A 13426-nucleotide genomic window follows, 5' to 3' on the forward strand; every position below is an offset into this window, starting at 1 on the left:
TAGAGAAGGGGTGTTCCCTCCTTGCCCCCACTCAGCCACACACATACAGTACACCACACACACATTCACACCCCTCAAACACCCCAAACACACACGTTCATACATATATCCACACGCACCACACCAGGAATGAGTGCCTTGAGGCCAAATGTTCCCTCAAAACTCTCAAGGTTCTGAGGAGAGAACGGGTGTGAAGGGTCAAGGGCCAGGTTGAGGCAGCTGTTGCCCATCTGCCTGTGGAAGGGGAGGGGAGGGGACACTCACGTGGGCTGGGGGCAGATGTGGGGGCCCTCCCAGGGCCGGTCGCAGGGCTCGGAGGGAAGCAGGCTAAAGGGCCGGGAGTGGGCCTCCTTGGTAGTGGTGGTGAAGCTGCAAGACAGACACAGGGTCAGGGGCCACAGGCAGGGAGGGAGGCCTGAGCTGACACAGGGAGAGGCAGGAAGCAGGGCCGTGAGGGCGTGGCCTCAGTGGGGAATCACCACCCCAATATTTGGGCTTCTAGGAAGGACCCCCCCAACCCACCCCATTTCTCAAGTCTAGAGGGATCCTTCCAGATCAGAATGTTCGCAGATACCCCCATCAGAGCCCTGTCCTCACACTTTTGGACAACACCCTTTGATTTTCTCCTCTCCCCTCCTCCATCCCCCTCTCAATCTGGGAAGATTGAGCTAGAAACAGACTTCCGGGCCCAGCTGATGGAGATGGGCTGAGGCATTTCTGGCCAGATTCTGCCCTAGATCTTGTTTCCCAACCCTGTCCCTTTGCTCCCCATGGGCCAGCCCCTCTGTTTGTTCCACAGTAAGTGGCTCCCACCCTGCGTTCTGTCCTGCAGCTAACCTGCCACAGGGACTAAGGGACATGGGGACAGAGAGGGGGACAGAGAAAGGATAGTCAGAGACAGGACAGAGATTGAGACAGGTCAGAAAAGGGAATGGAGTCAGAGGCAGCCAAAGAGGGGAAGAGAGTAGAAGCAGAGAAGTAAAGGGGGTGAGGGAGGGAGGGAGGAAAGAGAAGGAATGGGGAGGAGGAGCCCCAGTAGGGAGAACCTAGGAGCCTGAAGGCAGAGCAGGGGTCCCCTCTCACCTTTCCCAGAAGCGGCAGACATTGGGGTCACTGGAGCTGAGGGATCCAGCCAGTCTCAGGCCCAGGGCCAGGAGAAGGAGGGGACTCAAAGGTGGTGACATTGCTGAGGGCTTCAACAAGTCATGTGTGGAGCTGGCAAGGGCACTGCAGCCAGAAACCTGGAGGACCGAGGGTCTGAGCAGGGGCGTGCGACAGAGAGGCTGGTCCACGTGTCCTCCGGCCCCCTGCTCCCTGGCCTCCAGCTCCCCAGATCTTATTCTTGCCTTCCAGCCTTTGCTCACGCTCTCTGCTCTACCTAGAGGGTCTCCCTCTCATTCTTCACCTGGAATGAAGCTTTCAAGATGAAGTTCAGTTACCACCCCTTCTCTGCTCTGCTCTCTCAGCCCATTCTTCACCTGGAGTGAAGCTTTCAAGATCAAGCTCAGTTACCATCCCCTCTCTCAGCCCGTAAGCAGTCACCACTGTAATAGTGTCTGTTCCCTGACCATGACCTGCAGGTGCAGGGACCCAGTGCCCTTTGTCTCTAAATCCCCAGCACTCAGCGCAGGGACTGACCTAGAGCTTTGATATTTGTACCAAGATGTGAAACTGGAACCAATGAGGAGAAGGTATGAAGGAGGGTGACTTGGGCTCAGTTGGAGGAGGGACTGTCAGAGCAGTTCAACAATGGAGTCAGCTGCCTGAGCTTGTGAGCTCCCATCACTGGATGAACACAGGCGGAGGCCCCCACCACCTTGGTGCAATGCTGTAGGAAGCGTCCTGTTTTCTGGGATGTGAGTGGGGCTGGGTCAAGTGATATTGAAGGAGGTCCCTTCCAACCAGTGGAGTCCTGGAGCCAGCTCACATAGGCTCAAATTATGCCCATCTCTCCCCACCTCCACATTCAGCGATGTCCCGTGGGTATCTTGAAATCAGGCATGGTGGGATTATTTACACCACAGAAATCAGCAAACATCCCCAACGGGCTCCCCCACCAACATGCGCACTCCAGAGCCGTCTGTTAAACATCTGCCAGCACACCACTGCATCCAGCTCTAGGTGCTGCCACCTGAGGAGGTCCCCAGTCTGGCCTCACACATGAGGGAGAGCCCCTACCTCGGGCAGACCACCCGTTAGCCATTGAGAAATGGGCCTCCAGCCATCTCCTCACTCCCGGCCCGCCCGTGAGTGGGAGGAGGGTCGGGACCCTGGATGGGCCGTTCTCTCAGAGACCGAACTCCTTGAGTCCCCACCCCCACTGCTGGTTTCAAATTCTGTGTCTGGTGTTCCTGAAACTTGCCCTGGCTCCCTGCTCTAGACCTCCTGAGGCACCCACATCTGCTTGTAATTTTTCCGAGAAGAGAGAAAGGTCGTGGTTGCTGGCCCCTTACCCCCCTGGGTATCTCTGGAATGCCTGCCTCCTGGCCCCACCCCACGCCCCCACCCATACACTCCCAGGGTCCCACAGCAAGGTCTTGGAGAAGGAGATAGACTAATTTAACCCCATCCCTTCCACAGTCTAATCTCCACCCTGGCAGCTATGTGGCTGGCCCGCCTCTCCTCTTTCTCTTCTCAACTCTCCCTACACGGGACTCCCAGCTTGCCGCCCCACTTCTACCCAGCCCCTGGGCTCACGCAGGGCCACAGTGCACAACCCCCTGCACCCCCCCCCCATGCTCTGGCTCTATTGCCCCATCACAGCTCCCCCAGGGCAAAACTCTACCTCTAGTTTTCTCTGCACTTCCGCCCATCCATCCTCAGTCCCCAAGTAACTCACCAGGCCTCAATGCCATCCTGGGACCTGGGGAACTCAGGTGAGCTGGGCCAGGGCAGAGCACTGAAGACTATCCCGGGATCCCAGTACTCAGGATATGGAGCCTGAAAATAGGAAATAGAGCCTGGCTAGGATGTGGGGAGGTGAGGGGAGGGCTAAGGGGAGCAGCAGGGAGTGTGGGATGTGAGGCAGGGTCCAGAGGAGACCCTCTTTCTCGTGGCTTGTCTCCTGAGCTGAGCGGTATGGCCAGGTACTCTGAGGGTGAGCCCTGCCCTGCCCTCAGGGAACCCCGGTCTGAGGAGGGCCCAGCCCTATCCTCAGGGAGCCAGGCCGAAGCATGACTGTCCCTCAGGGGCTCTCCCCAGTCTGTTCCATTGCACCCCCATGTCATCCTTCCCTCCAGGGCTGGCTCCTTCTTCCAAGCTCCCAAAACTAACCCCGGCCACGCCTGCCCTGCTCTAGCCACCTTTACAGGCCCCAGGCCCACCTCCGGGGCTCTCTCTGTCTGGCCCCCACTAACCCCCTCCCCACTTTTGCCTCCAGTATACTTGGCAGCCTGGGCGTGGGCAAGACCCTGAGCCCTCCGCACATCCCCATCTCCATCCCTCAGTCTTCTCCTCTCTTCCCTCTTCCCGGATGGACCCCCAACTCTGGCCCTGGCGTGGGCTCCCTTCCTCTGACTGGAGCTCAGCCTGTCCAGATCCAACATGGTCACCTTGTCCCAGGTGAGCCTCATCTCTTACACCACACAGGGCTTCCCAGCTTTCCTTGCCCTGCACATGGCCCCAGAGCTCGAGGCCATGGTGGGATGGACAAAACCTGCAGCAGGTAGGGCCTGAATGGAGGCATAGGGAGGAGATACCATGCAGGCCGAGCTGCTGAGCGCCGAGAATGACCGAGAAGCTCATTCCTCCGTTCTCACACTCCCGACCAGTCCAGAGTAACGGTGAATGCCCTTCACTCTTCCCAGGAACTTCTAGAGAACATGGTCCACCTGGGGGCTTTCCTGTGGACTGGAGGTGCATGGGGAGCACGAGGAGGGGTCCACTCTAATCCCCTCACTCTGGTTGGCTGGGAGGTTAGCTTGTTGGATTGGTGGGTAGGTTGTTTTCCCAAAGGGCCTCTGGCCAGGGCTGGAGCAGTGGAGGAGGCCGTCAGCTGGTTAGCTGTGGGGCTGGAAGCCAGAGTGGGGTCAGGGGAGACCAGTGGGTGGTTGATAGGGTGGGGGGAAATGGGATGGAGCCCTGGCAGGGATGGGAGAGGTGTGGCCTGTACAACCCCAGGGAAGACTGGCTAGAACAGGAGCCCAGAGCCCCAGCCTGGCTTCCCAGGCTTGTTCCCATCTGATCCTTTGTCCCTGTAAGGCTAGGCCACCTGAAGCACTGGCCTATCTTTCCCAACCCCACTTGCAGTGGCAGTGACACTGGGCCCTTTAGATCACACCTACCCCTCCAGGGTTTTTCATCAGACACTCCTGGCTTCCCACTCACCTCAGGGGCCCACGTTATACTTGCTGAGGGGTAACCTTGACCTTCCCACTGCAGGCTGGATGCCCCCTCTTCCCGTTCAGCTGCCCCCTCTCCTTCCCCTAGTTAACCCCCTTCCTCCACTGACCTTCTGGTTTATGGCATGCAGACACCATCCCTCACAGCCAGAATAGTAATGTGGCCATTATGTATCATTTACGGTACTTGAGACAGGCAGGGTGCTGGGCAATCTACATGGATCATCTCACTGAAAGCTTACATCAACCCGTGGTGGTAGGTATTATTATTATTCCCACTTTGCAGATGAGTAAGCAGGCACAGAGAGGGTGAGGATCATGTCCAAGGCCACACAGCTAGTAGCGTCAGAGCAGAGATCCAAGCCAGGCTGCTGGCAGGGGCCTCACAGTGGTTCCAGTCTGTCCTGAGCCCAGCGGGAAGCCTAGGAGCTCTGCATCTCTTAGGAATAGTCTCAGTTGCTGGTGGGGGGACCCTGGCAGAAGGCTGGACAGGAGAAGGGGACAGGGTGGAAACTGCCGCAAGAACTCCATGGAGGCGTGGGAACCGGCATGTGTTTACAGTCAGGAATGAGCTGACATTTCTCTCTCCTCTACCTCGAGATGCAAAACGACTGGGCTCCTGGCCAGGCCCCCAGGCCCCAATCCCGCCTCCCCCGGCCTCCCAGCATCCAGGCCCTCTCTGCCTCCACGCCCACACAGCCCAACCCCTCTCACCAGCCCCTGCTCCCCTTGGGAGCCCAGCTGATTCCCTCTGGTGGGGAGCCCCCTCTATCCTCACTATGCCCCAGCCCCTCCTGGGTCGGGGGGCGGTTAGAAAGCCTGGTGACAGGAAAGGATCCATTTCTATAGAAGGCAGAGGGCACGAGTGGGAATGATGGAAGTGAGACAGAAAGGGGGACTTCCCACCCGCTCCTTTCCGGCTTCCCCTGCTTCTCCTCCCTTCCGGCATCCCCTACTCCCTGCTTCCTCCCCCTTCACACCTCAGTGCTAATCCCAGCTCTGTCACTTATGGGCTGTGTGGCCTTACACACACACACACACACACACACACACACACACACACACACGCACGTGTGCGTGGCTTGGACAGCTGTGTGGCCTTGGACAGTTACTTACCCTCTCTGTGCCTCAATTCCCTCATCCGTAAAATGGGGATGATAATAGCACCTCCTTTCTAGGGTTGTTCTGAGGATTAAGTGAGTTACTATAGGGAAAGTGCTCACAGCGCTACATGCGTACGTACACGTACATACATAACATGCTTGTACATACGTGTACATACGTAAAGTGCTCGATTCACATCAGCTCTTTCCCTGACCACCCTCATTTCTGCCCTTCCTGCACCCGACACGCTCAGTCCCCACTCCACTTCGCACAGTCATGCCTTGTGAGTATTAATTTCAGGAAAAAACTGTCACCTATTTTTTTTCTGAAGAACTCCCAGGAAGATCCCGGAATGAGGATCGAGCCACAGACGCTGACAGAAAGAAAGGAAGTAGAGGTGGGAGGGGGCCAGGCTCCCCCGAGAACCTGATACCCCAGAACGATGGGCCGCCCGCCAGGCGCAACTTGAAGCCAGAGGCGGTTGATGGGACAGGACGCCTGGATTCTACTTCCCGCAGCCTGAGCACCAGCTCCCTGTCAGGCTCATGACAGTCCTCTCTTCTCTGATCATGTCTCTCTCTCTTCCCCTTTCCACCCTGGAGTCCAAAAGTTCTACTACTGCCTCTGCCACTTACTAGCTATGTGACCTCAGTCACGTCGCTTAAGCCCTATAAGCCTCCAGATCCTCATCTGTAAATGGGATAACAATCCCCCATATTTCCCAGGGCTGCTGGGAGGGTGGGAATGGCTGGTTCCGGTGACCACCCCGGCATAGACCCTCAGACTGGGCGCTTCCCAGTGGACGTGTGTTGACTCAGAAGCAGACTCCCCCAACCTCCCAGGCTCTTGGCCTCTTTCTCTTTGCCTTCTGTCGTTTTCCTCATCAGACACTCTCGGCTTTCTGCCTTCCTTAATCAGTTTCGAGGTCTCTGACTTTCTCTCTCTTTCCCTCCTAAGTCAGGGCTGCCACGTACAGTAAGTGCACTGCACAAGGGCGCTCACCTTCAAGGGGGCAGCGGAAGCCAGGACTCACTCGCCAAGCCACGTGTCTTGGTGTGGTGCTACATGTGCCTTGCCTTTCTTGTCTTTCCGTGACTACCCCTGCCTCTGTCTCTCTGTCTCTGCCTTTTCCCAGCCCATCCGGCCATGGGCCATGGAGACAGGATCCCGTAGTCCCCCCCACTTAGCAGTGGGATCCCAGCCCACTCCACCCCCACACAGGGCTGTGCTCCGACCCAGTTCCACCGCAGCCTGCTCTGTTCCACACAACACACAGCACACAAGCGTACATGTTTGCACACAAGAGCACAGAGCCCCTCCTACACACCCCAGCCAAGCCAGGCCCTCGGCATGCCTGGCATGTCTGCCGGATGGAGGGACAGGAAGCCTGTGTGTGTGCGCCAGAGGCTGGGCCTGGGCGGGAGGGGGGCAGGGGTGAGGGGCCGGCCTTGTGTTCTCAGAGGCTCAGGAAACAGAAGCTAGAGGGTCCTCAGACCGACCTGTTTACTAATCAGGAAATAGGGACTCTGCAGGGATTGTGATTCACCAAACATCTATTGCTCGCCTGCTGGACCAGAGCCAGCCCCGACCCTTGCGTGTTAGTGATTATTATCCCCCTTTCACAGGTGGGCCACGGGGGTCTCAAGTGAAATGACTTACCCAAGGGCTTACTTGTCGCCAGAGGCAACTGTGAGATTCGAATCTTCTGCTTCAGAGGACAAAGTGGTGGGAAGGGGTAACCCCCGAGTAATATAGTCTAGGGAGCAGCTGCCCCCTCTGGTCCACCCTGCTCACCACCCCCAGATCAGCCTCAGAAAGTGCAGCTCTGCTGTGGCCACCACCCATCTCTGACACTCTCTGTGGCTCCCCACACTACAGGAAAGGGGGTCCAGGGACCAGCCCGACCAGGTGTCCAGCCCCATAGCCCCTGCCCCGTGTTCCTCTCACACTGGACAGCCCTCTGCCCCCACCCCCCATCTCCCACCACACAGCCGCCTCTGCCCAGGTCCTACGCATCCTTCAAAGCTGGTCTCTTCAGACACCCCCTCAGTGGCTCCTAACCCTCCCCCATTTCTCCTTTCCCCCAAGCCTTCCTGCAGGCTCTTAGCACAGTCTCTCAGCACTCCAATGCCCTACAGAGCACCTACGTTATTCTTCTTTCCCATCTCTGCCCTGAGGCAAGCTCCAAACTGGTCATGGATCAGAGGCCCAACGCTTCCCCAGACCCCACCCAAAGGCGTGGTATCACTGTCCCTCCTCTGGGGCATGTGGCACGAACGCAGGCCGGTCCAGGTGTCCACAGGCCCTGCTACACCTCAGTCTGGGCTGCTGGACACCGCATCTTGAGACTACCAGTTTGTGAGTCTGGTTTCCCCACCAGTCTGGGATGCCCCCAAATCTTACTCATCTCTGAGGCTCTATTAGTGCCCCTGGAGGTTCCCTCCCAGTGTCCATCCTACAAGTCATTGTGTTTTTATTGAGGTCGGTCTCCTCCACTAGAATGGCCTCCCAAGGGGCAGGACACTCCTCTGTCCTCCTCACGCTGTGTCCCCAGCACCGCCCACATCTGAACACGCACACGCAGGCACGCACGCTCGCAGGCACGCACGGTGCTGGGCACGGATAGGCGGTAACTAAGCTTTTGTAAAGTGAGTGGACTGATCAACCTGAAATCCTTTTCAACTCCAATAAACCTTGGCCTTATTTTATGGGAGTGGGGGAAAGCGAGGGATGCTGGGGGCTGTGGCTTCTCCCTGGCTCACCAGACAGCAGAAATGGGCGCCCCTCCCAGGGCCCTCACGACAGGGCAGCGGGGAGAAAATGGAAGGTGTCATGTTCAGAAAGAACTTCCAATGGTACGAAGTGAAAGGTCTCCAGACCTGCCCTCCTGACCTCCCATAGGAATTCCTCTAGGCTGGCCTCCAAGTTCCTAAGGGGTGAGTGTACCCTGCTGTCAGGCACTGAGTCACTTGGGGAGGGGTGTGCCCGCACACACGGCCTGAGCCCTCACCCTGCCCCTCCCAGCCCAGGGACAGCACCCCCTTACTGTCCCCTCCACACACCTCCTGCTAAACAGAGGGGATGGGGTCCCAGATACCACCATGTAGAGTGCAGTGGTGGGGCAGAGGCAGGAGAAGGGACCCAGGAGGCCCCAGAGGCCAACCACACGCTGTTTCTCCCTGGAGGTCTCCATCTCACCTCATGTGGGTGTTACGCTAATTACCACACCTTGTTAAATGCATGCTGTGGGCCAGATCCTTTCATTTAATTCTCTCAGTAATCTTACAAAGTAGGGGCTATTATGACACCCATTTTATAGCTGAAGAAGTATCCCAGAGAGGCTAAGTAATTTGTCCAGAGTCACACAGCCAATAATAGGCAGAGCAAGGTCCATCAAGCTCTGAAGCCCGCACCCTGGGACACCCCTTTTTACGTCTTTCTCCTCCTGGCTCTCTTTCTGGAGCCTTGGTGGCGCGGTGATTAAGAGCTCAGGCTGCTAACCGAAAGGTTGGCAGTTCAAATCCACCAGCTGCTCCTTGGAAACTCTATGGGGCAGATCTACTCTGTCCTATAGGGTCCTATAGGGTCACTAGGAGTCACAATCGACTCAGTGGCAATGCGTTTGGTTTTTTTTTTTTTTGGTCTCTCTCTGGTCTTCTGCCTCCCTAGGTCTCCACCCCCTTGTTGTCTCTCTAGGTTTGTGCTCTATTTTTTCTAAGTCTGCCTTTTTCCCTCCGGGCCTTGCAATTTGAAGCAGCCTCTATGCCTCTGTGTTTGCGTCCCTCAGTCTCTCTCTAATTTAGTATTTATGTCTCTTTATATCTCTGCCTTTCTCTCTCTCCTTCCCTGTCTTGTCTTCCTCCCTCCTGCTGGCGGTTCCCCCATCTGTTAGGGGCCAGAAGTAGAGCCAGCACCCTGCCCTGAGCTACAATGGCCTCGCCGGAGTCCCAGGAGGTCTCTTTCTCAAGACTTCCAAGGCCACTCAGAGGAGAGCACCCTGGTGGAGGCCCTGTCTGTGCTCAGCCCCCTCCCCAGCAGTGTGTGTTGGGGGGAGGACAGGCAGCAGCCCAGTGGCCTCTATCTCTCTCCAAAGTTTCCAGCTGTGGATGGGCCTGCCTGGAGAGCCAGTTTCCTCTTCTGGGGCAGTCTGATAGGGAAGGGAGGGGATGCCAATGCCAAGGCTGAGCTTCACCTCTCAGTGAAGAGAGAAGGGCAGCACCCAGGGCAGCGGGGAAGATGGCAGGGAGGCTTCAGGAGGCCTCGGCAGTGGGAGAGCAGTGGAGGTGGGGGCAGATGACCAGAGACAGTGAGCTGCCCCCTCGCCCTGGATCACACGCGTGCGTGCATATACACACAGGCACTACACCAAGGTTGGGTTGGGATGGGGTTCAGAAAACAGTCCCCCCCGCCCAGGCCCAGTCGAAGCTAGCGTTGAGAGCTGACCCCTTGCCCAGTCCTGCCCAGAGCAGAGGCTTGGCTGAGCCTGGGAACCTCAGGCCAGCACAAGCTGTTCCTGTCCCTGGGGACCAGGGTCACAGCCAGCCTCGGGAGAGGCCACTCATAAAAGGGCAGGAGAGGGGAACCACCACAGGGAAGCTGAAGCCGGAGGAGAGGATGAGGGATGGTTCTGCTGAGACCTGGGCTCCTGGAGCCCCCGGCCACCACCCCCTTGCTGTTAGTGCCACCTCAGACCCTCAGCCCATGGGGCTATCTGGGGATCCAGATGCTTGCGAACATTGGACAACTTCCCAGTCCTCAGAACTGGCAAGGGTATGAGAGCCAGAGACCAGGGAACCTGGGTCCCTTCCCTGCATCATCCCAAACATTTCTCCCAGGTGTGGAGAGGGGCAAGGCTAATAATATGCACTGACCAGGCACTGTTCTAAGCAAGCCACATGTTTTTGCTCATCCAAGTCACACAACAACCCTACGAGGTAGATCGTATATTTTATTACTCTTTTTTTAGAATGGAGAAACTGAAACACAGAGAGGTTAAGTCTCTTGACCAAGGTCCCAGAGCTAGTTAATGCCGTAGAGTTGCGATTGGGACTCCGGCACTTGACTACAATGTAGGTGCCCTGAGGAAACGCGAGGAGCCGGTACCCCGTTCTCCCCCTGCCCCGAGATGGACAGCAACCGGGCGGAGGCTGCCTCGGGCCCACTCACAAAGCCCACAGGGAGGCGCTCGGGAAACAGTCATTTGCATCTCATTTACAGGTTGTCTCCTGGATGGAAACTCTTAATCCCCTTTAGTTCCTCTCCAGGGGCCCCCGTCTCACGTCTCTTTCTCCATGTCTCCTTTTTCCCTACTATCTGTCCAGAAGTCTCGGACTCCCAACTGAGGAGGGGGCTTCAGGGTCCCCCTGCCCATTTTCCCAGCCAGGGTCGTCCCGGGACCTTACCATTGGGACTTGCGCGCTGGGGGGAGGGGGGCAGTCACTCACCTGCACCTGCCCCTGGGCCTGTCTCTCCACGGGCCTGGGGTGGGGACCGCCGGGGTGGCCTGGAGGAGAGCTGGGCGAGGGTCCCTGCGTGGAGCCCCAGCCCGACTGCGGGATCGGCGGGGGAGGCGGCGGAATGCTGTGGATCGCAGGGCGGGGAGGGGAGCGGAGGGCGGGGGGCAGGAAGGGGGTGGGAACTCGGGACCTCGCCAAGGCAGGAAGTTTTGACAAGGAAACGGGAGCCGGGGGAGGGGAGATCCAGAGTGCCCGCGCGGGAAACGGTGTTGGGGGTGCGATCACGCCGAGGCCGAGCGGCGGGGCCGGCTCTCAGCAACCTGGACCCGGAGCAGAAGGGGTGACGAGCGGAGCCAAGAGTTCCTCCTCGACGGTCCACTGGCTGTGCAGCACGTGGCCTGTTACTTAACCTCTCTTGCCTCAGCTTTCCTATCTGCAAAGTGGGGCTGCATAGGGGAACCAACGAGAGCGTCCGTGTCGGGCACCTTCCCAGTACTTAGCGCGGCGGGAGCGCCCAACAACCACCATCTATTAAAGACCCAAACGGGGACCGACGGGCGCATCCTAGTCTGGGAGAGGCGGACGGGGAGAGGCTCCTCCTCTTCTCCCGCAGCCCAAATTACACTAAGAAGGGTATGATCCCGGGAAGCAGCCTCTGGCGCGGCCTCCGCTCTGCCCGCCCCCCTCAATCTCTCCGCCCCCCCTCAATCTCTCCGCCCCCCTCAATCTCTCCACCCCCCTCAATCTCTCCGTCCTCCTCAAGATCTCCGCCCCCGGGCCCTGGCGCTTCAGTCCCTTGCGGCCGCTTCCGGGCGTACCGAGCTCGGCGCTGGCGCCACCTTGTGGTCACCGTCCACACAGACAGAGTGGGAGAAAGCGCTTAAACGGCATTGTGTACCCCACCTTGAGGGCACGGACGTTTCCTTATTAGCCTCTGTCTGAGGGGTCAGAGATCATTATTATAACAACTAACATTTGTTTTCATCATCATTAGCCCTGTAGGTGTATTGTCTCCTTTAACCCTTAACTTGAAATGGGTTCCATGATTATGCCCATTTTACACACGCGGAAACAGATGTCCAGCGTGGTTAGGACACTAGTAAGTGGCAGAAGCAGGATTTGAACCAGGTCTGTGGTTCGTCTGACTACAGGGTTCGCTTTCCAAACCACTGTGTCACACAGCCGGACACAGAAAATGCTACAATAGTTCCGGAGGAGAAAGGCAGGAACATCCCTCCCTGACAGATCTTTTCAAATCCACTATACTGAGGTACAAATACAATTAAAAACGTACCCATTTAAAGTGTACAGTTCGATGAGTTTTGACAAGTGTGTTCACCTGTGTAACCACCACCCCAATCAAAATAAAAAGGCATTTCCATCACCCCAAAAGTTCCTTCGTGCCCTTTTGCAAATAATGCCCCACCCAGTTCCATTCCCAATTCCAGCCCTACAAGAACTCTGATTGGCTTTCTGTCACTGTAAATTTGTTAGTTCTAGAATTTCCAGTAAATACAGTCATGCAATATGTACTCGTTTATCTGGCTTATTTTACTTACTTGTTAATAGTTCATTACTCTTTGTTGTTGAGTGGTATTCCACTGTATGGATATGTCACACCTTGTCTTGTCTTTACTCCAGCTGATGGGCACTTGGGTTTTTTCCAGTTTGGAGCTACTATGACATTCGTAAACAAGTCTAGTGTGGACATGTATTTTCATTTATCTTGGGGTAGCTATTTAGGAGTGGGGTTACTGGGTCATAGGAGTTATGAGTTCTTTATGTGTTCTGGTTTCAAGTCCTTTGCCAAAAATATGTATTGAGAATATTTCCTATATGGGAGACTTCGATCTGGCAGACAAGCAAGTGTTGTTCAGTTGGGTGCTTTGAGAGAGAGGTGTAGGAAGAATCGGATTAGACGGAGCTGCTCGCTTTGGGGAAGGAAGGCAAGACGGCAAGGTTGAAGATTGCTTTTCCTGGTTTCAGTACTACCAATAGTCTCCAGCAGGGGGCAGCAGAAACCAGAGCACAGCTCAAGAACCCGGAGGCCCAAGACCATAGATTTGCAGCATGTCAGAAGCCAGAGGGGCCTTGAAGAGCATCTGATCTAGCACCTAGAAGAGGCAGATGGGGAAACTGAGGCCCAGAGAGGAGAAGGAACATGCCCTTCCCAGGCTCAGTTGTTCTCATCCTTCTACATTCAGCTCATCCGCCCTTTTCTCTGACAGTCTTTCTAGACCCTGCCATCCTTCCCGGCCCCACCCTTGCCTTTGAAAGTGTGACGCTTGTCTCTCTCTCTCTCTAGACTGAGTTCTTCAAGGAATGGGGCCAGGTTGAAATCATCTTTGCGCCCTCAGTGCCTGGCACAAAGTAAGTGCTCAGAAAATGTTAGAGTGAATGGCTAACACACTGAGCAATGCTCTTCCGCCTTCCTGGACCCAGCTCAACCTCCTGGACCCAGGCCTATAGCTAGAAGAATGGAAGTCCCTCTAAGGCTTCCCAGAAGGTTCAAAGGGGCTCCTCATT

At 56.5% G+C, this 13426-nt stretch overlaps 1 protein-coding gene across 1 annotated transcript in view; it reads right to left on the reverse strand.

Moving 5' to 3' along the window:
* Positions 1-1184, reverse strand: part of PEAR1 (platelet endothelial aggregation receptor 1) — a 14511-nt gene extending 13327 nt beyond the window's left edge. Inside the window, exons 1-3 of the mRNA XM_012559109.1 lie at positions 1084-1184; positions 265-369; positions 104-234 (exon numbers count right to left, since the gene is read on the reverse strand). Coding sequence (XP_012414563.1) covers positions 104-234; positions 265-369; positions 1084-1184 — 337 coding nt within the window. The remainder of the gene's footprint in view (positions 1-103; positions 235-264; positions 370-1083) is intronic.
* Positions 1185-13426: the final 12242 nt, after the last annotated feature.

The sequence above is a fragment of the Trichechus manatus genome, unplaced genomic scaffold (assembly GCF_000243295.1).
Source record: "Trichechus manatus latirostris isolate Lorelei unplaced genomic scaffold, TriManLat1.0 scaffold00213, whole genome shotgun sequence".
Taxonomy (NCBI): domain Eukaryota; kingdom Metazoa; phylum Chordata; class Mammalia; order Sirenia; family Trichechidae; genus Trichechus; species Trichechus manatus.